Source organism: Ochotona curzoniae, unplaced genomic scaffold (assembly GCF_017591425.1).
Source record: "Ochotona curzoniae isolate NIBS_2020 unplaced genomic scaffold, NIBS_Ocur_1.0 contig_2688, whole genome shotgun sequence".
In the NCBI taxonomy this organism is placed as follows: Eukaryota; Metazoa; Chordata; class Mammalia; order Lagomorpha; family Ochotonidae; genus Ochotona; species Ochotona curzoniae.
Window position 1 is genome coordinate 18,244,300 of NW_024465553.1, and position 25,429 is coordinate 18,269,728.

The 25,429-nt window shown below is 47.0% G+C and overlaps 1 protein-coding gene and 1 pseudogene across 3 annotated transcripts in view; one reads left to right on the forward strand and one right to left on the reverse strand.

The window, feature by feature from the left end:
- Window positions 1-21,412, reverse strand: part of PSEN1 (presenilin 1) — a 51,139-nt gene extending 29,727 nt beyond the window's left edge. The window contains exons 1-4 of one of the 3 annotated variants that reach the window (XM_040975336.1): window positions 21,298-21,412; window positions 11,665-11,745; window positions 11,435-11,574; window positions 207-457 (exon numbers count right to left, since the gene is read on the reverse strand). In XM_040975336.1, coding sequence (XP_040831270.1) covers window positions 207-457; window positions 11,435-11,521 — 338 coding nt within the window. In that variant the 5' untranslated portion in view covers window positions 11,522-11,574; window positions 11,665-11,745; window positions 21,298-21,412. Of the gene's footprint in view, window positions 1-206; window positions 458-11,434; window positions 11,575-11,664; window positions 13,080-21,297 lie in introns of those variants that run through there. The other 2 variants (XM_040975335.1, XM_040975337.1) reach the window with 2 other exon arrangements.
- LOC121152994 lies at window positions 19,369-19,552 on the forward strand (annotated as a pseudogene).
- Window positions 21,413-25,429: the final 4,017 nt, after the last annotated feature.

The window sequence follows — 25,429 nt, forward strand, 5'->3', positions numbered from 1 at the left end:
GGACGCTGTAGTGTTCCATGCCTCTCCTTAGAGCGTCTCAGTGCCAGTCCCTGGCCCTCTCACCTGCTTCGGGCCATCACAGAGGATGCAGTCTCTAGCCTTTAAACCCCTTCAGGCCAGAGGCCTTCAAGGCGAGATGAAACACATACTATCAAGAAAAGTCACACTGCCCTTGAGAATAAATGAAACAAAACCCTCTTACGTACAGCTGCCCATCTTTTCGTGTGTAAAAGCTGACTGATTTGATAGTAGCCACAACCACCACCATGCAGAGGGTCACAGGGACAAAGAGCATGATGACATGTTTGGCGCCATATTTCAGTGTCAGCTCCTCATCTTCTTCCTCGTCTTGCTCCACCACCTGCCGCGAGCTGCCCTGGGGTCGGCCATTGGATAAAGGCTCTGGGTTACCCACTCTGCTCCTGTCACTGTGCTCTGGCCGTTCTCTGTTTTCATTCTAAAAGCACAAGAAATATGTCATCAATAAACCTGAATCTTAGAAGAATGTTAAGAAAACAAAACAAAAAATGTAACTGTTACTCTTCTGGGATGAACAACAGGTTAGTCATTACTTGGGTTCTTCAAACCTGAGGCAGAGCCACCTGAACCCAGATCATCTGCCAGGGCTTCCTGAAGACACTCAGCCTGCTTCTTACCTGGGCTTTGCCTTAACTCAGCCTCTGCTGCCATTCGCAACTTAGGACAACAGTACTCAAAATACAGACAACCGCACAAATTTCAATGTTGCAGAGTGACCTAGCCTTTTCCAAATTCATGCAGCTTCATACTAGTTAAACTTCACTATTAATATTTTAAAGTCCTTGCAATGATGTTCAAGGGATTGAATTATTTCTCACAATAGCATGCACAGGTACAATGTCTCAAATATTATACAAATAAAAAATCCTGGGGCCAGTGCTCTGCCTTAGTAGGCTAAGCCTCCACCTGTATTAGCAGCATCCCATATGTGCACCGGTTCATGTCCCAGCTGCTCCACTTTGGATCCAATTCCCTGCTTACATCCTGAGAAAGCAGTGGACAATGACTTCATCCTTTGGGCAATTGCACCTATGTGGGACACCCGGAAGAGGGTCAGCTCCGGCCACTGTGAGCATTTGGAAGACCTGTCTCTCCTTTTCTCTCTAACTCTGGCATGGCAGAGGACATAACAAATCAATCATCTACCCCAGCCAAGTGTTGGCAGTGAAAATCTGGGCAAACAGAGACTCTAAAGTGGACTACGTCAAACGGTGGATTCTGCAGCAATTTCATCATACTTGGAATGGCGACATGGGCAGCAATTTAGAACTGTTGAACCATCAAACCCACCGCAGCAGTGCCTTCGGAGCATGCCCCACATCAAGGAGCCAGGGATGAATAGGAGGCTGGATGGGACGTCTCCCTTTATCTCCCCCTTATCCCAGATACAGGAAAAAGGCAAGGGTCTTACCCATCTTCCTGTAGCCCTTAATGCTTTGTGCCCTAATCAACTATGTAAAGATTATCAAAATAGAGATAACCCAGGCCTTATTCTGATGGCACACACCCCACCTACCACTCTCATTCTGTGATCACTGATGAAATTAGAACCCTCCCTTTCTTAGGGTCCACTTTCCTCAGACCCTTAACCCTGATCCCACTTTGTAGCTTTGTGCTCATCCTCTTTATCTATCCTGCAAGTTAAACTTAATTTTTGGGATCACTGTTCAAAGTATCTTACAAAGGACAGAATGAGTAACAATAATAATAATGTAACAGGGAAAAAGGTACTTTTCTCAAAGACAAGTAAACAGAGTTAAGAGATGAAAGTTCACTGATAGGGCCCAGCGTGCTGGCCTAATGAGTAAAGTCCTTGCCTTATATCTCCTGGGATCCCATACCGGCGCTGGTTCATGCCTGGGCTGCTCTACTTCCTTTCCAGCTCCTTGCTGGTGGCCTGGGAAAGCAGTTGAGGACAGCCCAAAGCCTTGGGATCCTGCATCCATTTAGAAACACCCATGAGGGAAGAAGCTTCTGGTTCCTGACTTTGGATCAGTTCAGATCCGGCCTTTGCAGCCACTTGGGGAGTGAACCAGCAGACAGATCTTTGTCTCTGTCTTTCCTTCTCTCTGTAAATCTGCCTTTCCAATTTAAAAAATACATAAATCTTTTTAAAAATACACTAATAAGACACTAATAAAATGATTAAGCAAAGGCAAGTCTTTGGAAGATCCCTGGAAAATAAGTCACATTTTTACCTCTATCACTCTTCATTAACTATACAGTTACCTTGCCAGTGCTTTGCACTGACTTCTCTTTCACTCCATCACCACCACCTGAGGACTGAGGAATCAAACAGCTGCCACGTGCTACAGAGTGCCTCCAGAAATGTAATTCTTAAGGATTTTTTAATTTGTCATTCGCGAACAGGGGAGCTCTTTTATTTCACTTTCAACATACTCATGTAGCACTTCCCTTGGCCCAAGCTATAATTCCATATTCCAGCTGCTCTGCTAAGGTAACAGTGAAGCTCCTTACAAAGTCCTTTTAAAAATCCCCAATTGAACTTTAGGAACAGGCTGTAAAGAACTTTGTTTGCCCTGCCAAGGACTTTAAACTTTATCCTGTAGGTAGGCAATAGAAAGTCATAAAAATCGTTAAGGTTGAGGAAATAACACATCAGAATATATTCTACTTAGAATAAACTTGAGAGAGCAGCAAGTAAAAAAAAAAAAAAAAAAAACACAAGGAGATATAAAAGAAAGATATGTAAGAAGTTGAATTCTGGGGCTTTGTTGCAAATTACAAGCAAACAGTCAGTAAGGACTCAAGGAGTAACTCCTCAGCTTTCCAGCAAAAAGGACGATGAGGCAATCAGAAGCTCACTGCAAGGAAGAAGCAGTTATTAGGGATGCTGTCTGGGTGGAGTTCAAGCACCTGCACCCAGGCAGGAAAGTCCAAAGCAGTTAACAATAAGGAATTTCAAATTCAGGAAAGAGCCATGGGCAACCATCTACAACTGCTGCCACCAGTTTTCCCTGAAACTTCAGGAAGTCTAGTTAGAAAACAGAACAGTGTGGAGTTATCAATCACTAGGCTAACACCAACAACTGAGGAAGACAATGAAGGACAGAAGTATGAACCACCCACAAGTGTAAGCACTGGGTGATGGGAACAACCCAGCACAAGAGATGAAAAGAGGAAAGGAACTAAGCAATCAGTATAGCACAGAAGCCACAGAACCACACAATAAAAGAGGTGTCATCAGCATTCACACAGCACCGGATTGGACCAAGGGAAGTTTAACAAGGTCTTTTACAGAATTAAAGGAGCAAAAAGGGAAATCAAATCGTAAGTCACAGTGCAATGGGAAAGAATGAAAAGTGAGAAAGTTAAGGCAATCAACCTCTGAAGGAAAAAAAAAAAAAACAGGAAGGGATTTAAACTTGAAAAAGTTATTTTAGAGCAATCAGGAGACATGAGTATCCTTATTAGCTAAAGTAAAAAAGCTAAAATTTTGAGCAGAGACTGAACTGGCACATGGGGGATAGACAACTAAGGGAACAGGGCAGGTAAAAGCAGAAGGAAGAGTGGCGGAGCCGCCATGAGGCACTGGCGCCCTCCTGTCAGCTTGAAAGCAGAAAGCAACACTGACCTCCAACAGACAGAAGTGTCTAGGAAAACTCACACCCTATGAGAAGGGCACATTACTCCAAAGCATAAAAGGCAAAAAATAGACATATTATCTATCAGAAAGGTCATTTCTGCTAACTGTAAGTCACTGGAGTGGCCCAAGCCCAGAAGGATGGAAAAGGCAAAGTCTTAGAGGACAAGGACAGAGAGTGACAATAAAAGAACAGAGAGAATTCATCAATTTTCCCAGAGAAGGTGGAGACTGAGCCATCTAGGAATGTTACTTCCAGGGTCCTGCGCAATAGCCTGTCACTGAAGTCCTTGCCTTGCATCCCCTGGGATCCCATATGGGCACTATCTGTATCCCGGCTACTCCACTTCCCATCCAGCTCCCTGCAGGTGACCTGGGAAAGAAGTGGAGGACGGCCCAAAGCCTTGGGACTCTGCATGTGGGAGACCAGGAAGAAGGTCCTGGCCTCTACCCGTTGCAGCTATTTGGGAAATGAACAAGAGGATGGAATATCTTCCTTTCTCTCCTTCTCTCTATAAATTTGATCTGCCTTTCCAATACAAATAAATCTCTAAAAAAAATGTTACATCAGTGATTGCTGCTCAGTAACCTTACCAACTTGGCAGATTAGTGTCAATCTGAGTATCAGTGATAGCTGCGTTAAAATAATTGCTAAATTCGAAACCACTGTCACATTTTCTCATTCTGTTTACATCTTGGGCAGTTGTGAAGCATGAAGACACAAACAGCCCAAAACAGTCGGGGTAGGAATCAAACCTCCTTCCCTGACTCTGAAAGCGAGTTCTCTCTATGGCATCACAGTCATCCTCTCAGGGCATACGAAGGCTGAAGTGGGTGCGTCTGGTATGAAGCCCATACTGGATGTTCCGGTTTATAACTAACATTAACCAACTCCACCCTGCCCTACCCAAAGCTGATAATGCAACATTACCGAACACTGACAGGCTCTCCCTCTCACCCTCCCCCCTCCCACTGTCCGCTCTCTCTGTCTCTCACACACACCCTTCCTCTAACATTTTTTTTAATAACTTTTTAAAAAATTTACCTATTTTTATTACAAAGTCAAATTTACACATAGAATGAGATAGATCATCTGCCCATTGGTTTGCTCCCCAAGTGGCTACAACAGTGGAACTGAGCCAAACTGAAGCTAGGAGCTAGGAGCTTCCTCTGGGTCTCTACACAAGTGCAGGGTCCCAAGGCTTTGGGCCGTCCTCAGCTGCTTTCCCAGGCCACAAGCAGGGAGCTGGATGGCAGCTGGAATACAAACCAGCACCAATATGGGATTAAAAATCTATAATTTTTTTTAACTGCAAAATTGAAATAGGTAACACATTCACAAGGTTGTAAAGTTAAAAAACTATAAAAAGGTGTATATATATATATATATATATATACATATATATATAAAGTTTCAACTCTCTATTTTGTTTCCTAATGCCTCAATTGATTACTGTTAATGTTCCACCAATTCTCTCAAAGTTTTATATGACGAGGCAGATTAGGTGGAAGCCAGGATTGGGGCAGAGAGGAGGAGACAGAGAGGAAGATCTTGTCCGCTGATTCACTCAAGTAGCTGCAACAAGTAGCCAGAGCTATGCAGATCCAAAGTCAGGAGCCAGGAACTTCTTCTGGGTCTTCCGCGCAGATGCAGGGGCCCAAGGCTTTGGGTCGTGCTCGACTGCTTTCCCAGGCCACAAGCAGGATGGGAAGCAAGGCCACTGGGATTAGAACTGGTGTCCATATGGGACCCTGGCACGTGAAAGGTGAGGACTTTAGCCTCTCGGCCACCGCACCGGGCCCTCAAACCTTCCACCACACATTTCCCACAGGGAGGAAAAAGACAAACCAGATTCCCTACTGGGATCTCGTGACAGTTCAGATCGCTCTGCTGACAACTATTTCACACAAAAACTGTGACAGCAGCACAAATACAACATAGCAGTCAAAGCAGTGATTTCAGATGGCTAAGGAAGGGCCATTCCCTTCCTCAGGCGAAGGAAAATTCCATTACATGAAAACTCAAATTCTTAAGCAACTGATACAATTTACTTCCTACTTTTATTTCCAGACACAAACCTCTTTAAAATTTTTCAGGCTTGGGTAACTGTGAACGTGCTTGGATCTTTGGTGGGTGGTGAGGTAGGTTCCCAGCATGCGAGGCAGGAGCTTGGGCCGCTGGCGGGCATGCAGAGCTCCAGGCCAGCAAGCCATACTGCCAGAAGACTGGGCTTTGGAAGACCTGACCAGGAAACCCATGCACTCCTGGGCGCAAGGACTGTGAATTACTGAAAGGGTTATGGGGATGTGTGTGAGGGGGAACCACCCAAACAGTATGTTGTGGTAAGGAATGACTTCTGGGGAACTTCCGTCATCAAGGCACTGTGAAGATAAGCGAGGGAGCTGACACCAGATGTTTTGGAGCAGGGAAGCTGGAGCACCCTTCTGGGTCAGACTGATGCCCCCATTCACGTGGGAGACCTTGAGCTTATCTTAGTTAATTAACATCAGCACCACTGACCACACTAAAGCTAGGGCTGGGCTACCCGCCAGTCAGTGCTAGAACAGAGAACAGGTAACGTCAGGCCGGACCGTGATACTAACCAGAATGCAAGAGAACCAGGTTTAGTGTCAGAATCTGTGAAGCAGGTGGACTTACTTCTAGAACTGCAATATCTGCTGATTTGTTCAAGAGCTGGAGATAGTGATGGGCTGAGCCACACATGACCATGGACCCAGAAGAGACTCACGATCTGGAATGGGAAAAGGCTAGGCTAGGCTGGGCTGGGCTGGTCAAGGCTACAGCACCTGTAGTCATACCCAAGAATGGGGTGTAGGGCAAGCCAGGCTATATCAACCAGCTCACACAAAGACAAGACAGAGAGGGGCAGACTATTCTGGGTAAGGGCCTAGCACCCACTGTCACATGTAAGATCTGGGTCTGGGAGCGAGGTCTGGTAGAGGAACTTAGGAAACTCCCCTGCTGGACCATGGCTTCCAGCAGTAAACATGTGATTCAGACCTGGGTGTTGGTCAGGCTGGGTAATACTGCTCCACTTGTTGGCAAGTGTGTGGGATGATTTCTGGAGCAGGGAGGTGGATCAGGCAGGGCTAAGCCACACCTTAGCACACTGGTATGTGTAGGAGTCAGGACGAAGTGCGGGCCATGCTGAACTAGGCTATCACACCTACTGGTTTGCATCAAAGCCAGGGATGGGGCAGGCTGGGCAGGGATAGGCTGCAGCATCTGATAGCAAAGGCCAAAACAAAGGTGGGCTATGCTGGGCTAGGTCAGAGCAACCATTTGCACATGCAAGATCTGTGGCTGGGAGCAGGCCTGGTTGGGAAACTAAGGAGACACCCTGGCTGGGTTGTGATTTACACTGTTAAGCACGAGGGCCAGACTTGGGGAGGTGAACTGGGCTGGACATAGCTAGAGTATCCCTTGGCAAGAGTGTGGCCTGGGTCTGCAGTGTGTCAGACTGGGTTAGACCCCAGCATTTGCTGATGTTTCCAAGAGCCACAGTAGAGTATAGGACAGGCTGGACCAGGTCTTGGCACCCCCTGAACCACATGAGAGCCGGGTCTAAGGTTAGACCAGGGAGGGCTGGGTTGTAGTATCCAATAATAAGAGCAAAAATTAGTGCGTGTCATTTGAGCAAGGCCATTATTCCTCGCAAGACAGGAGCAGTACAAAACTGGGTTGAGCCAAGCACACACCGGTGTGTGCAAGATCTGCCATGGGGATGTAATGTAAAACAGGAACTTGGGGAACTTGTCTGTCAGGATACAGTCCCTGCAAGTGAGCACAAGAACCAAGGCAAGGATGGAAGCAGCCCAGACCAGGCCAGGTTATAGTACCTGCCAGCATACGTGTGGGTCCGGTCAGGCGGCAGGCCAGGCTAGACCAGTTCATAGCAACCACTGGCAGATTTGAGAACCAGGACAACAGAAAAGGGTGCGGGACAGGCAGGGTTGGACCACAACAATCACCAGTCCACATTAGGCCTGGGACTGGAGGCTGGCTGGACTGGGTGAGGCTGCAGCACCCAAAAGCATGAGCTGGAACTGGGGTAGGCCCGAACAGGTCAGGCTACACCACCTGCTGGCTAACGCAGAGGTTAGGCAGGCCACAGCAGACTGGGCTGCAGCATCCACCAGCCCTTGTAGGCCCAGCAGGAGAGGAGTGATCTAGGTGGTGGGACAGCAAGAACTCCCTGTTGGACCATGCTCCCACAGGTGAGTGTGAGAGCTTGGACTTCGGGCAGACCAGGCTGGGCAGGGCTGTAACATACATTGGCCTACGTGTGAGCTACATGTGAGTCAGCTGGGCTAACCAACTGTATCCACTGGTACATGTATGAGCTAAAGTAAGGGTAGACTGGTTGGGCTTTGCCCCCAGCATTAGGTGGAAAATGCTGGAAATGAGGGAAAGTCCTGTCAAGCTAGGCTATAGAACCATCTGGAAAGTGCAAGATCTGGGGCTCAGTGTAGGCCTAGTAGGGAAACTGTGAGCTTTAGCACATTTGTCAGAACTGGGCTCCTCAGCTGCCAAAAACAATGCAGTAGATAGCATGCTGTATCTACTCATGGGGAATACAGCAATCCATCAAGGCCTGCAGAGGACATCTAGCACCACAGCACAGGATGGAGGGCCGAAGAAACCGGACAACTCTCTCAGCCAAGCAGTGACAGCAAGTATCTTGGCGAGTAGAGACTTTAGGGCGGACTATGTCAGCCAATGGACCTTGAAGGGATCTCCTCATCCTGGGAGGAACAAAATCAATATTTCAAGCCCGGCGTGATAGCGTAATGGTTAGGGTCCTTGCTTGTATGTGCCAGGATCCCATATGGGTGCTGGTTCTAATCCCGGCAGCTCCACTTCCCATCCAGCTCCCTGCTTGTGGCCTGGGAAAGCCAAGGACGGCCCAAAGCCTTGGGTTCCTGCACTCACGTGGGAGACCAGAAAGAAGTTCCTGGCTCCTGGCTGTGGACTGGCTCAGCTCCAGCCACTGCACTCACTTGGGGAGTGAATGATTGGACAGAATATCTTCCTCTCTGTACATCTGACTTTGCAATAAAAATAAATAAATCTTTTTTTTAATAAGGTATACATAGCAAATAAAATAGTAATGTTTAACAAACTTGGTGGTAAGGGTTTGTGCTTACATTGTCTGTCATACTTTTCCACATGTGCTTAAAACACTACACAAGTACAAGGAATAAAGATTTGGGTTATAAAACACCATTTTCAGCTGACTACTCTCATTAAACTTCAAATCTTTCCACTGTAAATAAGATTATACACAGTCACCCACAAAAGGAAAACCTAGTCTATGAGCCAGAGTGGTCCACATCACCATATTCTACTAAGAACCAAAGAAATGAAGCCCAGGACAATCTGTGGAGTGAAAAAAGCTCTAATTGCTATCTTCAGTGCATATGCTGCCTAACATAGATGACTGCAACAGTACTTAAAGTTATATAAAGAAATCAATTAGCCAAACACCAGGTTAATCAGATGAAAACTGATATGACTGAACTAGATGAACCAACTCAATTTCAGTCTCACTGGTTTGAAACTCAAGATCCCACGTCCTGGAACCTTTAGTCTCAGGTAAACAGACAGCCAGTCAAGCTAACTTCTGATAACATCAAAACTTTACATTCAGAAGAGCATTTTGTTACTATCTAGCAAAAACCTATTTTTAAAAAGATTTATTTTTATCGGAAAGGCCAATTTACAGACAGAAGGAGAGAGAGAGAAAAGATCTTCCATACACTGGTTCACTCCCCAAGGGTCCACAATGGCCAGAGCTGAACCAATGTGGAGCCAGGAGCCTCTTCTGGGTCTCCCACGCAGGTTCAGGCTCCCAAGGCTTTGGGCCACCCACCGCTCACTGTTCTCTCAGGTCACAAGCACAGAGCTGGAAGGGAAGGGGAGCATCCAGGATACAAACTAGTACCTATCTGAATCCTGGGCTACCACACCTGGTCCAAAACTTATTTCATAGATGAGAAAAATGAGGACTCTTAGATCCTCAGCATATAAAGGAAACTTTCAGGCCATCTTGTAGTCTGATTCAATTGCTCATTCAATGGGTAAACTGTCTACAGAGATACCTGGGGGCATTCCTTTATTTTTCTTTAAAATATTACCTATTACCCATTTATTTGAAGACATAAAGAAAGAGCACTTCTTTCTCCTGTGCCAATACTGATGACTGCTGGAGCACAATCCAGGGCTCCCCCAGTGGCAGGATCCATCAGTGTGGTTTCGCAGGTCTGTACTGGCAGGAAGCAGGAGCCAACAGCTATAGTGGTACCAAACCCAGGTAACTCTGAGAAGGGATGCCAAGTGTCTTAAGCACTAGGCATCTGAACACCTGCTCCTTTTTATCCTTTTGTAACTGTTTTTAGTGACAAGTAGGACCCACAGGCAGCTCCTGCTTTGTTAGACATTCTAAAATTCTGAGAAAAATATTTTCACTAATGCACAACCCGTTTCCTGGTAACTTCCACCACTATATACAATACCACCTTCTGGTTCTACAGAGGTTAAGTCTGACTGCTCCATCTCAGGTGCACAGTTTATAGCTGGTCTGTTTTCTCCTCCATTCGGTCTCCAACCCTAAACTCTCCCCACCCAGGCAGATATGCTTTCCCTGTGAGCAGTTGCCAACAGTCTCTGTTCAATGCCACAGATTGCATCCCTCTCCTGAGGCCCTCCTTCACACATTAAGGATGTTCACACCTTAGCTGTGTCTGGTGCAATCATTCCATCAATGAATACTCAGTGAAAGCTGTAAGGGACTATTCCAGGTAACAGGAAAATGAAGCAAGGGCCTGGTGGTGTGGCCTAGCGGCTAAAGTCCTCACCTTGAACACCCCAGGATCCCACATGGGCACTGGTTCCTATCCTGGCAGCCCTGCTTCCCATCCAGCTCCCTGCTTGTGGCCTGAGAAAGCAGTCGAGGACGGCCCAATGCTTTGGGATCCTGCACCCGGTGGGAAACCTGGAGGAAGTTCCTAGATGCTGGCTCCGAATCGGCACAGCACCGGCTGTTGTGCTCACTTGGGGAGTGAATCATCGGATGGAAGATTTTTCTCTCTATCCTCCTCTTCATATATCTGACTTTGTAATAAAAATAAATAAATCTTAAAAAAAAAAAAAATGAAGCAAAATGTACTTGGCCTTGAAGAGAGGGCCAGCACTGTGGTATAGTTACTGGCCGGCCGCGTTTCAGCCTCCAGCATTGGCATCCCATATGGACACTGTTTCAAGTCCCAGTCCAACTCCCTGCTTACGGAATGGGAAAGCATTGAAGGATGGCACAAATCCTTCAGAGCCTGCACCTGCGTGGGAGACCTGAAGAAAGGTCTGGGCTTCCAATCAGCTCAGCTCTGGCTATTGCAACCATTTAAGGAATAAACCAGCAGACGGAAAATCTCTGTCTCCCCTTCTCTTTGTCCAACAAAAATAAATCTTAAAAAAGTAAGAGAAAGGCAGTTAAAGTAAGAAATAAGGTGAACCACAGAAAAATCCAGGGAAGGCTTTCATCACGAAGGTGTCTGAACCAAGCAGGAACCAGATCAAAACCCACCTCCTGAACTGAACTGTATCTTCCAGGCCCAAAAGGTACAATGCTCTACCCTCCAAGTTCAACAAGACATAAGCTTTTTAAAGCAGGAAAAGTTCACTCAGGCCCCTCGGCATCGTTTAGGTGGTGAGGAGGGTTAAGAAATGAATCCCTCAGAAAACAAGGAAGGTTTGAGAAGCTGCCACTGTACCTGACTACGGACAGCACTGCTCAGGTGGTTGTCTTCAGACATCTGTGCATTCTGGAAGTAGGACAAGGGTGCAGGCAACTCTGTCATTGGAGCAACTGAGCACAAACGCCTCGTCACAGAAAACACAGCTTCTGAGAGCTCTGAAAAGGGCGAGAAAAGCAGAACTTTGTGTATTATGATTACAGCTTTATTTTAAACACTATCATAAATTACTCTTAGAAGACACATACCTGTCTTTCATATGTTCTCTGCCAGGCCACGCTGCCTAAGGACCTCACAGGCTGCAGTCAGTGGAGGCTCCCAGATTAGGTCTGAAATAAGATTTTTGTTTTTTAAAACCTTGACTAATTTATTTGAAAGTCACAGGGAAAGAGAGGGATAAAGAGATCTTCCATCTGCCAGGAGTTTCATCCAAGTCTCCCATGTAAATGGCAGAGGCCAAATGACTTGAGCCGTCTACCCACGCTTTTTCCCAGGCGATTAGCAGAAAGCTGCATTGGAAGCAGATCTGCCAGGACAGCAATCAACATCCACACGGGATGCCACTGTCACAGGTGGCAGCTTTACCTGTGACACCACAGCAATGAGCCTGAAGCAAGATTTTATGAGATCACTCTAGAGTTGATTAAACCAATCATATACTATAAATCTGAAAAAGAAACACCATATTCTTCAACTGACAAATGTACTGTTAGCTTAAGGCACCTCTTTGGCAATGAGTAGATCTACCTGACAAGGCAAAAATCGCTATATTTAAATTATATACTCATTTCATTTTATTTGAAAGGGGAGAGTGACTGAAAAGACACAGTGTGAAAGGGATGGGGGACAGGAAAGAGTGAAACCAGGGTGTGGGCGAGAGGGCCGCACAGAGAGCATCGTGCTGCTTCGCTCCCGAAGCAAGCTTCCGCTGGGCTGAGCCAGGCCACCGGCAGGACCCAGAACCCAGCGTGAGACTCCCACAGGCTGCCAGGGATCCTCCTACTGAACTGCTGCGTCCCCAAGGCGGGCATCGGCAGAACGCTGAAACTGGAAACAGCTGGACTCGAAAGGCAGAGCGGACTATGTGGCACATTCATCCTAAGCAATGCCTTCCCCACTGCACTAAACCCCTCCCCGCAAGCATTTTCAAACACAGAGAAACAAAAGGACTTTAGATTCACAGCAAAGCAAGTTACATTATTTTAGCAATGTTCTCTTCAATCTTTTTTTTTTCCTATAGTGACCAATTACCTAATTTTTATATCTAGAGCTTTTAAGCTTGCAAAACTCTATCATCTTGTTTTATCCTTATCATGATGTCACAAGGCAGAGTGAACAGCCAACATACTATTCTGTCAAAGTGGAGAAAAAATGGCGTTGTTTGGAGACTTGTTTCAGAACCTAGCTGAGCAGACAGCAAAAACCCTGGACACACACCACCAGTCACCTTCGCGTCCTGCACCACCTAAGACGGGAGGGTCCCCGCAGAGCTCCTCTGGGGAACCAGAATCTATTGGACAAATATTTATGACTTCAACTCCTCCTTTTCATAGAAAGTCTTCAGAAATATGGAAGGGAAAAATCTGTTTATATACCTAGCAGTATTTTAATTAACATGTAATAGCCAAAATAAAAATATTTTATTAATATTGTTTCATTTCCAATTTTAATTCTGGACCCTCTGCGCTCTAATTTTTTTTCTGTTTGTTTGTTTTCCTCTTTTTTTTTTTTAAGGATTTGTTTTTACTGCTAAGTCAGATTTACAGAGAGAGAAGGAAATATAGAAAAAAAGATTTTCCATCCGCTGGTTCACTTCCTAAGTGGCTGCAACAGTTGGAGCTTATCTTATGCCAGGACCCAGAAGCTTATTCCTGGACTCCCACTTGGGTGCAAGGTCCCAAGGCGTTGGGCCATCCTCAACTGTTTTCCCAGGCTCAAACAGGGAGCTGAAAGGGAAGTGGAGCAGCTGGGACATGAACCAGCACCCATATAGGATCCTGGGCATGCAAGGCGAGGGCTTTAGCCACTCGGATACTGTGACAGGCCCTCACTTGTTTTTCAAGATGTACTTGTTTCTATCTGAAAGTCCAATTCACAAAGAGAAGAACAGAGAGGTCTTCCATCTACCGATTCACTTACCAAATGACCATCAACAATCAGAGATGGGTTGAGCCAAAGACAGGAGCTGCTTCCAGGTTTCCCACATAGGTGAAGGGCCCATGGACTTGGGCCCTCCTCTGCTGCTTTCCTGGATCAGAAGCAGAGAGCTAAATTGGAAGTGGAGCAGCCAGAACACCAGGTTGCCGGTGCCACAGGAGGAGGATTAGCCACCTAATAGAGCACAGCAATAGCTCCTAATTTCAGGCTTTCACTCTAAAGATTTTTCATGAGAAACAAAAAAGTGGGTTGGACACTTAGTTTAGCAGTTAAAACGCTAGTTGGGGGAAGAAGGGTCTTTCAAATAAAAATAAATCTGAAAAGACAAATGCTTTCCATGTGTCTCTGCTTCCTGTTAACACAGCCCTTGGGTGGCAGTGGTAACAGCTCAGATAACTGGGCTTCCAGGTGGAACACCAGGTTCTGGCCAGGTCCAGTCCTGGCTGTTGTGAGCCTCTTGGTAGTAAGTAGCTCACTCCTTGTCTCAAAGACAACCAGGGGCCGACACTATAGCGCAGCACACTAACTCTCTGCCCAGCATCCCATAGAAGTAGAAGTTCATGTCCTGTCCACTCCACTTCCCATCCAGTCCCTGCTTGTGGCCTGGGAAAGTAGTTGAGGACAGCCAGATGCCTTGGGCCCTGGCTCATGTAGAGACTTGAAGAAATTCCTTGCTCTTGGCTTCAGACTGATCAAATCCCAGTTAGGGAGCAAACCAGCGGATGGAAGACTTCCTCTCTCTCCTTCTCTAACATCTGTCTCTCAATTTTTTTAAAAAAAATAATAGAAAGATATAACATAATTTTTTCTTCTACCAAAAATATTAAGATAAAATTAACCCATAATTTCCTGTATCTGAATCTTCTGAATTATGAATACCATTAATCAAGGTAATTTGCCCTTGTATTCACCAATCTTTATATATGATGGCCAGCTCTCTCTTCCTTTCATGATTCGTTCACAGTTTGCTGGCACAGGATCAGGAAACTGCAAATAACAACCATCATAACTAATATAAATTTGTTTTCAAAAATGAAATAAAATACAAAGGACAAGAGTGGCATTTTTTTTTTCTTCTTCCTTTTAAAATGTATTTATTTGAGCTGCCACCCACACTGCCAGTATCCCATAGGATGCTGAACTGAGTCTCAGCTGCTCCACTTCCCATCCAGCTCTCTGCTAAGGCATCTGGGAAAGCAGTAGGAGTTAGCCCAGGGCTTGGGCCCCGGAACCCATGTAGGGAACTCCGGGCTTCTGGCTTTAGCCTGACATAGTCCCAGCCACTGTAACCATTTACAGAGTGAAGCTAGAATTGGGAGTAGAAAGTAAACCCCAATCCAAGTATTTCCACCAGAGATGTGGGCTCAAGCAGTGTCTTAACCACTGTTCTAAATGTCCATCCCAGTCCTGTCTTTTAATAGGCAGATTTAGAATTTGGCAACATAATGGGGGAGCTTTCAGGAAAATTGTTAAGCTTTCACTTGGGACACCCACATCCAACATCAGAGTGCTTAGTTTTGAGTCCGGCTCCTCCGCTTCTGATCCAGCTTCTTCTGATCCAGCTTCCTGCTACTGGTCTGCTAGATGGGAAGTAGAGTATCCAGTGCATGAATATAGGATCCATTTAGGGTCCTAGTGCTTAAAAGGGAAGGATTAGTCAATCAAGGAATTGAACCAGGACCTAAAATTTTTTATATAAAAAAAGCAAAACCCAAAACAAAAAACCCAACAACGTAAAAAGCTAACACTGCAGCACAGCGAATCAAGCCACTGTTGTAATATTGGTATCCGATATTACACCACTGGTTCAAGTCCTGATTGCTCTACTTTCAGTCCGCTAATGCATCTGGGAACGCAGAACAGATGACATGACCTAAGCACCTGGGACCCTGCTACCCACGAGGGAGACTCTTGGTTCTCCTGTCACTAGGCCATCATCAGTTGCCTTCCTAGGCAACCAGCAGGGAGCTGGACAGGAATCGGAACAGCTGGAACTTGAACCTGTATTCAATGCTGACATGGCAGTGGGTACCTTAGCCCACTGTGCCACAACACTGACTCCTTCATGTAATCTTTAAAAAATAATCCCATAAGAAAAGGAATCTGTATTTACTTATTTTAAAAACTCAGGACCGTTAAAGAAATTTGCCTTGCATAGTTACAGGGCATGGTTAGTACTCATGCCAGTTCCAGAATCCCCATCTTCTGATGGCCACGCGACTCCAGTCCACACTGACATGTCTCAGGCCTGGTGCGTGCACACATACACACACACAATTGGTACAAAGACTCGGGCAGACAAAGCTGGAGTTGATGTTGGCCCAGTAATGTCTGACAGTAACTGAACACTGCATTCAGTGTTCAATGAGTCACTGCTTGGGCAGTGTGGCCAGACGCTGGCGGACCCCACGCCATTCTCACATCAAGACAGCTGCGAGGAAGCAAGGTCCTCCACGTGATCTGGATCACAGGGCGCGAGGCGGGACAAGGGTCAATTCTGCTGTTTCCTCTCTACTTTTACTGAGGATCTGCAAAGCATAGAATGTGAATCTGAATTCACCATCCACTATCCGCTTCCTTCCTCACCAGAAATTTGCTCAATTCCTTTTTTTTTTTTTTTTAAGGATTTATCTATTTTTAGAGCCTGGTGAAGTAGCCTAGCAGCTAAAGTCTGCCTTGCACGATTGTGGATCCCATATGAGTGTCAGTTCTAATCCTAGCTGCTCCACTTCCCTTTAGGCTCCCCGCCTGTGGCCTGGGAAAGCAGTTGAGGACGGCCCAGAGCCTCGGGATCCTACACTCATGTGGGAGACCTGGAAGAAGCTCCTGGCTTCAGTTTGGCTCAGCTCCATCCATAGCAGCCACTTGTTAAGCGAATCACTGGATGGAAGATCTTCCTCTCTCTTTCCTCCTCTATGCATATTTTATTTTCCAATAAAAATAAATAAATCTTTGAAAAAAGATCTATTTTTAGTTGAAAGGCATATTTACACAGAGGAGGAGAGACAGAGAATCTTCCACCAGCTGGTTCAGTCCCCAAATGGCTACAACAGCTGTTGCGAAGCCAGGAGCCAGGAGCTATTTCTGAGTCGCCCACGTGGTACATAGCTCCAAAGCGTTGCCCATCTTCTGCTGCTTTCTAGCAGGCAGCTCGATGGGAAGCAAAGCAGCCAGGACATATGTGATGCTAGTGCTGCCAGTTGGAACAGCAGCCTGCTGAGCCACTGCAACAGCCCTTCAACTCATTGCACAAAAAGAAAAGAAAAAACACTTCTTTGATGGCCAATTAGAATTGTTTTCTATTACAATTAAAAATAATAAAGCCCCAGAGAAATACATGAAGCTTAGATGTAATAAACAGAAAATTGGCCTAATCAGAAATCCTTCTGACCTGGGGCGCTTCAAAAAACGACCACAGGAGCAAGGCTGAGGACCTGAGCACAGGGTCACTAAAACAGCCCTCTCAAGGACACCTGGGCAGCAGAGCACACCTCCCTCCTCTCCCACGGCCCTGAGCAAGCAGCCCAAGCTCTGGGAGACTGTGGCTCCTTCATGATCCAGGCCACGTCCTTCCTTCGCTGTCAGATAGAGGTAAATGACATTGGTATTCCACAAAAACATCTACATGAGACTTAAAGAGAATCCTTCGCAGCTCTCCAGGCCAGGACTTACTTCAAGGTCTAAGCTACTTTAGTTACTCTTTTTCTACAAATGTACTGCACCAGCCTTGGTGCTACCTTTACAGTACCCCCCCACCCCCAGGCAGCCCAGTTCTGATTATGGGAGCGAAGAAGGCCTCTAATGAGCTCTGAAACACTCCCATCCAACAGGAAATGTGCCCGAATTCTAAACTGCATGCTATAAATGACGCTCACAGGAATAACTTTAATTAAACACTGCATGGATACATCCTGGAAACACTCCTCTGATTTTTAAGACATCAGAAGCAAACCACTTCCCCACACCTCAAGCAGGGGCTCTGGGAAAACGGTAGATGCTAAAAAAGAGCAAGGATACTGCTACATCTTATTTGGTGATATTTTATTTTTGTTTCTTCCCACTCCATTTCTGTGAACCATCTGTGGTAAATTAGATTATTATTCAGCAAACACTTCCTCCTCCAGCACTCCTAAGGGAAAACTAGCCAGTGGGCTCTCCACATCCTTAGTTTCTGCATCCTGAGATGAGGGAAGAACCACATTTGTACTCCACACATATACATCTTCTAATAGCAGTTTGGGTGGCACTTACACTGTTTTACTGTTATAAGTAACTTGGAGATGGCTTAAAGTATATACCAAAGGAAGTATATAGGATCTATGCCAATACATAAAGGACGTGAATTCTCAGCTTTTGGCATCTGCAGGGGTCCCGGAAGCTCCTGAGGGACAGCACGTACTTCTCCCTAGGTGCTCTGGGCTTGGCTCCATGCCTTGCTTTAGCTTCAAGGTGGATTCAGAGTACCACCGACCCTAAGCCTTTGGGCATGACCGAATTTCTTCTTTCGGCCAGGTGATCTTAGCAGAGGTGGAGAACACTTGTCCTATGTGTGTGCAGCTGGCCTGGCCTTAGCTACACATGCAGGAGAGCTTACCCGGAGCAGCTACAACCCTTTGAGCCTATGCCCCAGAAAAAGATATGTGCCAATCAGCTCTGTGCCAGCTGCCTGACACACCTACACCTGGAAGCAGAGCCTGAGAACTCCAGGAGCTGAGCCTGGAGGAATTCTGTTAGGCAGTTATCAAAGTAACTTCTTTTTAAACAATGGTAAAGCTGGCTTCCAAAATGAAGGTGAATAAAGGCTAACAGTTACAACTCCAGAATCCCTTGTCATAAACCCTCAGAACTAAACACATTTAGAACTCAGATTTTGTAAGTGTCTATAAGGTTAACCTGATGCTAAGGTCCTTCTGTGCCCCTGAAGGGTTTCAGAATCACAAAAGTCAAGTCTGAAAGTAAATCTACAGTCTTAAATTATATAGAAGCTATAAATAAATAAAGGCCAGATTTTACTGCCAACTTACTTCTGAAAAACCTTGGTCCAGTATTCACACTTCAGAACTGAGACTACAGTCCTCAATGACGAACCTCTGGATAATTAGAAAAATTGCTTACCAAAAAACTAACTTCAGGGGCCTGGCGCAGTGCCCTAGCGGCTAAAGTCCTCACCTTGAACATGCCAGGATCCCCTATGGGTGCCAGTCCTAATTCTTGAAGCATCGCTTCCCATCCAGCTCCCTGCTTGTGGTCTGGGAAAGCAGTGGAGGATGGCCCAAAGCCTTGGGATCCTGCACCTGCGTGGGAGATCTGGAAGAAGCCCCTGGCTCCTGGCTTTGGATCGGATCGCCTCAGCTCTGGCTGCTGCGCTACTTGCGGAGAGAATCATTGAAGATCTGTCTTTCCTCCTCTTCATATATCTGACTTTGCAGTAAAAAAAAAAAAAAAGTCAGATACACGGAGAGGAGGAGAGACAGAGAGGAAGATCTTCTATCCGATCATTCACTTCCCAAGTGGCTGCAATGAAAGGCCGAAGCTGAGCCGATCCAAAGCCAGGGGCCAGGATTCTCCTCCAGGTCCCCCACGCAGGCGCAGGGCTTTGGGCCGCCCTCAACTGCTTTCTCAGGCCACAAGCAGGGAGCTGGAAGGGGAGTGGTGCTGCTGGGGTTACAACTGGTGCCCATATGGGATCCAGGAACGTGTGAGGTGAGGACTTTAGCCACTAGGTTACAGTGCTTGGCCCGGAATACAATTTTTAATGAAAACTTCAAGGGTCTAGGGATAAGGTGGCAGGCGCCATGTCCAGCCGGGAAGGTGGCAAAAAGAAGCCCTGAAACAACCCAAGAAGCAGGCCAAGGAGATGGAGGAGGAGACTTTCAAGCAGAAACAGAGGACCAGAAGAAACTAGAGGAGCTGAAAGCGAGGGCGGCAGGGAAGAGACCCCTGGCCACAGGTGAAATTAAGGAATCTGGCAAAAAGTAAGCTGCTCCTTGCACCTGCAGTGATGCTGCCCTCAACCCCACACATCTGAACACCTGGAGTCCTGGCCGGAGTGTCTTTAGCTGCCCATAGTTAGAATGAAGTGTCACACTGGAGCCCGTTGTACATTTATAAAGTTTTGTTAAAAAAAAAAGGGGGGGGTGGGAAGACCACCACCTTACTGTAGCTCACTGTGTCCTAACTTGTTTTCCCCCAGCCATTCTTGGCTGCGCATGTAAAGTAGGCCCAGCTGAGAATCCTGCCAGTCTGCTCTGTGGTTTCTATTTTCAAAATTCTGTATCACCTGGGATTAAAGCAACTCATTGGAAAAGCAAAAGAAAACATCACTTATTCCTACTTAATCTGTAAATCTCTGGCTATCCCCAGTCAACACTGCATTTCTTCTTTTACAGAAAACCTGCAAACCAAAACCCTTTAATCAACAATATTTCTTGGGTTTCTTCTACATAATGGGACACTGTAACAGGTGCTGTGGATAATACGCAATCAGGCTCTCCTGCTTCTGGTTTCTGGAAAGAGGTTACTATCCAGCAAGAAAGATGAATACACACAGTTTTACACTGGTTACATGTTGTAATAAAAATACACCCGACAAGCTGGGTTAAGCAAACATTATCCCAATTCACTTCACATGTGTGTTAATCTTTACAAAGCTGTGTTCCTTAGAAAGCTCTACATGAACTCTTAGGGCTCACATTCTATTTCTTTGGGGAAGGGCTGCTCTGCATCCTGGAGTCCTGGCTCCCGCAGGGCTTACACTGAAAAATCCTTCTTGAACCTTCCCTCTCTTCCCGACAGGGCACTTACTGGGATTTCCGGCCCACACTCCCTGCCCCATCCTTCTAAGCGTTCCCAAGTGTCTGTTCTTGGCCTCATCTCTGTCCTGAGCGCCAGGGACGCCCCCGACGGCTTCCAGATCAACAGGTAAATTCACTGAGGTGACTCATGGGTTCTGGTCCTGTCCCGCGGACTGTTTCTCCACCTGCTGGCACCTCCCAAGGGGCACGTCCAAATCACTTCCTTTCCGTGTCGCTACAGTAGTTCTTTGCTGAGAACCGCTCCCGTTCTCTAAACTTTAAGACTTTGGGGTCAACGTTCCTTGTTCCTTCACCGGCTGCCAAGCCTGTTTCTCCACCTTCCCACCCCTCTACCAGCAGCGAATCCAAGTCACTGTCACCTGAATGATGCTCGGCTTTTTAACCCTCTTCCGGCCTCTCCTAACAGGTTCACGTGTCAAGAGACGAGCGGAGGGAACTCGAGCCAGACCCCCCACCCTACACGCACACAGGAGAGCGCCTCGTTTTCCGCCTCAAACGCGGCCAGCCCTGAGTACCACTGTCAGGGCACGAGGCGCCCCGACCCAAGGTGCTTCCTCTTTCTCCTCGACTCCCCACAAAAACAAAACAAAACAAAAAACGATCAACCACGGCCCAAGACACCTGCGCCCCCACACGCCCTCGGGAAGCCGGCTTTGCCGGTCCAAGCCTCCGCGAGGAACTCTGGCGCCGCGCCCGGAGCATCCCCCGAGCCCCCAGAAGCCAGCCGCCCTTCGGCGTTTCTCCAGCCGGGCTCCGCAGCCTCCGCCCGGCCGCGCCCCGCCCCTCATCCTCCAGGACCAGGGTCCGCGGCCCCGGGTGGTGACCAAGGGCCGGGCCCGACGCGCGGCCGCCCGGGACCTCGCCAAGTCAGAGCGGCCGTCCTCGCTCCCCGGACTCCTCGCCACCAACCTACTCTTTCCCCGCCGCCGCCTCCCGCGCACAGCCCAGGTTTCCTTCCCGAGCAGCCGCTGTTTTGTTTCCGATGTGAAATCGCGGACCGGGAGCTGCCCGTCCCAGGCCCCGCCTCGGAGGACTCACTGTTGTCGTCATTTCCGGCTCTGGCGCCGTTGGCGGTCTGCCAACTGGGCGGGACCAACGCAAAGGGGCGGGGCCCTGGCAAAGGAGGCGGAGCTTCCGCCGGTCGGGGCGGAATGTGGGGCCTGATGAGCTGGCAGGAATGGAGGTTGGGGAGTGTTCTCCTAGACTGCACTAGAGCTGAAGCGGCAGTTTCTGCATGAACTGAGGCCAGCCTGTGCTTCTCCCGGCCAGCAAGCGACGGCATATTAAATCCAACGTTTCACATTTCTATGTATGTTTTTTCAAAGTGACACAGGTGCATCACAATCAAAACAGCGCTAACTGGGATGGATAGTATCTGTGTCTTCTTCCACCATTTAGACTCAGAATTAATGATGCCTGGGGAAAGGCCAAGAAACAACATTTTTTAAATTTTGTTGGAAACGCAAAGTTAGAGAGAGAAGGCAAGACTCCTCAAATAGCGTAATGGCTACTTTCCCAGGCCACAAGCAGGGAGCTGGATGGGAAGTGGGATCTACCAGTATTAGACTGGTGCCCATATGGGATCCCATTGAGTTCAAGGTGAGGACTTTAGCCACTAGGCCACCGCGCCGGGCCCAGCACACCAGTCTTACACATCCCTGTAAAGTCAACCATGTATCCTACCATATACTTTCACGGGTCATCAGAAAACAAACTAAAATTCTTGATAACATGGCATTTGGCCCAATTTTTTTTTTATTGTAAAGTGAGATATACAGAGGGGAGGAGAGAGAGATCTTCCATCCCGTGATTCACTCCTCAAGTGGCTGCAATGGCTGGAGCCGAGCCAATCTGAAGCCAGGAGCCCAGTCTCCTCCAGGTCTCCCACACGAGTGCAGGGTCTCAGGCTTTGGGCCGTCCTCGACTGCTTTCCCAGGCCACAAGCAGGGAACTGGATGAGCAGCAGGGCTGCTGGATTAGAACCAGTGCCCATATGGGATCCCAGTGCATGAAAAGTGAGGACATTAGCCACTGGGCTACCATGCCCACCCCAATTAAGTAAGTTTTTTACCTTCGATATTCCTGAAACATCAATGCTGAATCCCTTTTTCCACCTGTTCGTTCTCAATCCTACCAAGGTATCAGGAGAACAAGTTGTATTTGAAAAACAAGGAGATTGACCCATCGCCCATCAGGTGATTTCGTGTGTTTGAAACCACACCTGGCATGATGTGGCTTACCCAAGTCCCAGCTTTTTCTAGTTGCTGCTGTCTTTCTAGGTCTGCTGTCCCAAAGATGCCACTCCCTGGCAGTACTAGCATAGGTGCTGCATCAGAGCTGGGGCTGGAGGCAGGCAGGTCGGGTTAAGGCCACTTCAACTACCACATACAAAAGCTGGGGATAATAGACGTTTCTCGGGTTGCCCTACCCTAGGCCAAAGTATATGTACACACGAGAGCCACGCCTGAGGGCAGGCCAAGCTGGCCTAGACAGTAGGACTCACCGGTTCCTGGGAGTCTGGCATGAAGTAGGACTAGCCAGGTGGCTGTACCCACTGCTAGATGTGATGGCTGAAGCAGGGGGCAGGCTGGAACTGGCCCTGCATCACCACCAATGCACCTGAGGCAGGTCTAAAGTCCTCCTGTGTGAGGCTTCTTGGTGGGTGGTGGGCTCCCCAACACTTCAGGCCAGGCTTTACAGCAAACACACACCTACATACCTTTGAGGACATGCCAAGGCAATCAGGGACAGCCAATAGGCCATTGATACAAGTTTCCACCTCCTGTGCTAGGAAGCTGACAACTTTGCACAACAATTGAGACCACTCAAGTAATACTCTCCAAACATTGATCCCCTTAAGGGGTCTCTAAAGCGATTTCAAACAACTGTCTCTGTCCCCTGATGTGAAGGAAGTAGTCGTATACTCTCAGCCCCACTACCTGACCCCCCAAAAACAGCAGAAAAAAACAATCTTACCCAACTTCTCCCTGACCCTCTACACTCCAACCTAATCTTAGGCATTTTTAAATAGTAAAATAGAAAACCTAATGGAAAAAGCTTAAGAGGCTGGATCAAGCGACTACTATAGTCATGGCCTGGTCAATCAAAATGACCTGTTTTCCACAGAAGTAATCCTAAGGCAATGATTCACTAACACTTTACACAAAAGTAGTTTATCTTTACTAATACGGGACAACCTTGGCACACTGCACCTGCATGGGAGACCCCCCCGAAAAGTTCCTGGCACCTGACTTCAAATAGGTTCATCTCTGGCCAGTGCAGTTATTTGAGGAATGAATCAGAATATGGAAGGCATCTCTCTCCTTTTCCCTGCAAATCTGCCTTTCCGAGGGGGGAAAGCCAGACTCTGTTTGCTTATCTTTCCAGACTTAGTTTCCAAATATGAACCACTGCTTACTAAAAAAAAAAACCTCATTTCCACTTAAGTTTTATTTTTCCACTTGAAAGGCAGGGTTCAGAGGGAGAAATTGCACACTGGCTTGCACCACAAAAGGCTACAACAGCTGGAGCTCAGCCAGTACAAAGCCAGGAGCCCTAAGCTTCTTCCAGGCCTCCCACATGGGTACGGAGGCCAAAAGCAGTTAGGCCATCTTCTGCTGCTTTCCCAAACACAATAGCAGGCAGCTGGATGGGAAGTAGACCAGCTAGGACCTGACCAGTATCCATATGGGGTGCTGGAATTTCAGGCCCTTTAATTTAAGCTGTTCAAGACTTAAAAAATCAGAGACCAATGGGGAGAAAACATATCTTACGTCAGCTGGCACATTCTCTAAGTGGCTGCTACAGCCAAAGCTGAGCTGGTCCCAAGCTGGTAGCTAAGAACTTCACCCAGGTCTATTACCTGGGTGTAGACACCCAAGGACTTGGGCCAACTTCCTCTGCCTGCCCAGCATATTAGCAGGAAGCTATAGCTGACGTGGAGCAGCTGTGACTAAAACTGATACCCACATGGAACACCAGAGCTATGGGTGGAGATGTTATGCTACTGCACCAGCTCTAGCTATTCAACTTTTCAATCCCCAAATGCCCACCAGACGTGGTACTGGGCAAGGCCAAAGCCAGGAGCCCAGAGCTCAAACCAGATCCTACTACTTGAGTGCCAAGTGCTGCCTCCCATGTTGCATATTAGCAGGAAGCTATGACTTGAAATCCAGCACTCGAAGGTGATGAGGGCATTCCAGGCAGTGCTGTAACCACTTGCGCCACCGCGCCGGGCCCCATCATTTTTTTAAAAAAAGATTTACTTTTATTCCAAAGCCAAACATAGTAGGAGAGACAAAGGAAGATCTTCCATCTGATGATTCACTCCCTAAGTGACCACAAAGGCAAGTTCTACACTGATCTGAACCCAGGAGACAGGAACTTTTTCCAGGTCTCCCCACAAGGGTGCAGGGTCCCAAGGCTTTGGGCCATCCTTCACTGCTTTCCCAGGCCACAAGCAGGGAGCTGGATGGGATGCGGGGCCTGCCAGGAATAAAACCAATGCCCATATGGGATCCCAGTGTGTTCAAGGTGAGGACTTTAGCCACTAGGCCACCGTGCAGGGTCCTGTACCATCATTTTGTTACCACTATAATCTGATACCTGTTATCACCTCCATTTAGCTTAAACACAGAAAGTTTGCAATATTTCATACATCATGAAAATATGTAACTACAAGATAGATCTAATGTTCTGATCATATTAGTTACCCTCTTAAGAATGGCCATTTGGTCTTTTTAGCTCAAGCCTCAATGACTAAAGTTAAATACAATATACACAATTATTTGGAGAGGAATCTGAAAGTCATCTATCCAACTAACGTGATGTTGACAGGGAGATTCATCAGTACCATTTAACTGAAACAATATGGCTGAGAAAGATTTTTTATTTCATTTTGAAGAAATTATTTTTCTGGTCATTTAAAATCATTGCTCCTAATTTGGCTTTCATGACTCAATAAATGAAACATACAAAAAAATCTGATAATTAAAGGCAAAAGGAAAGAAACTGAGTGCAAACATACATAAATATTGCAATA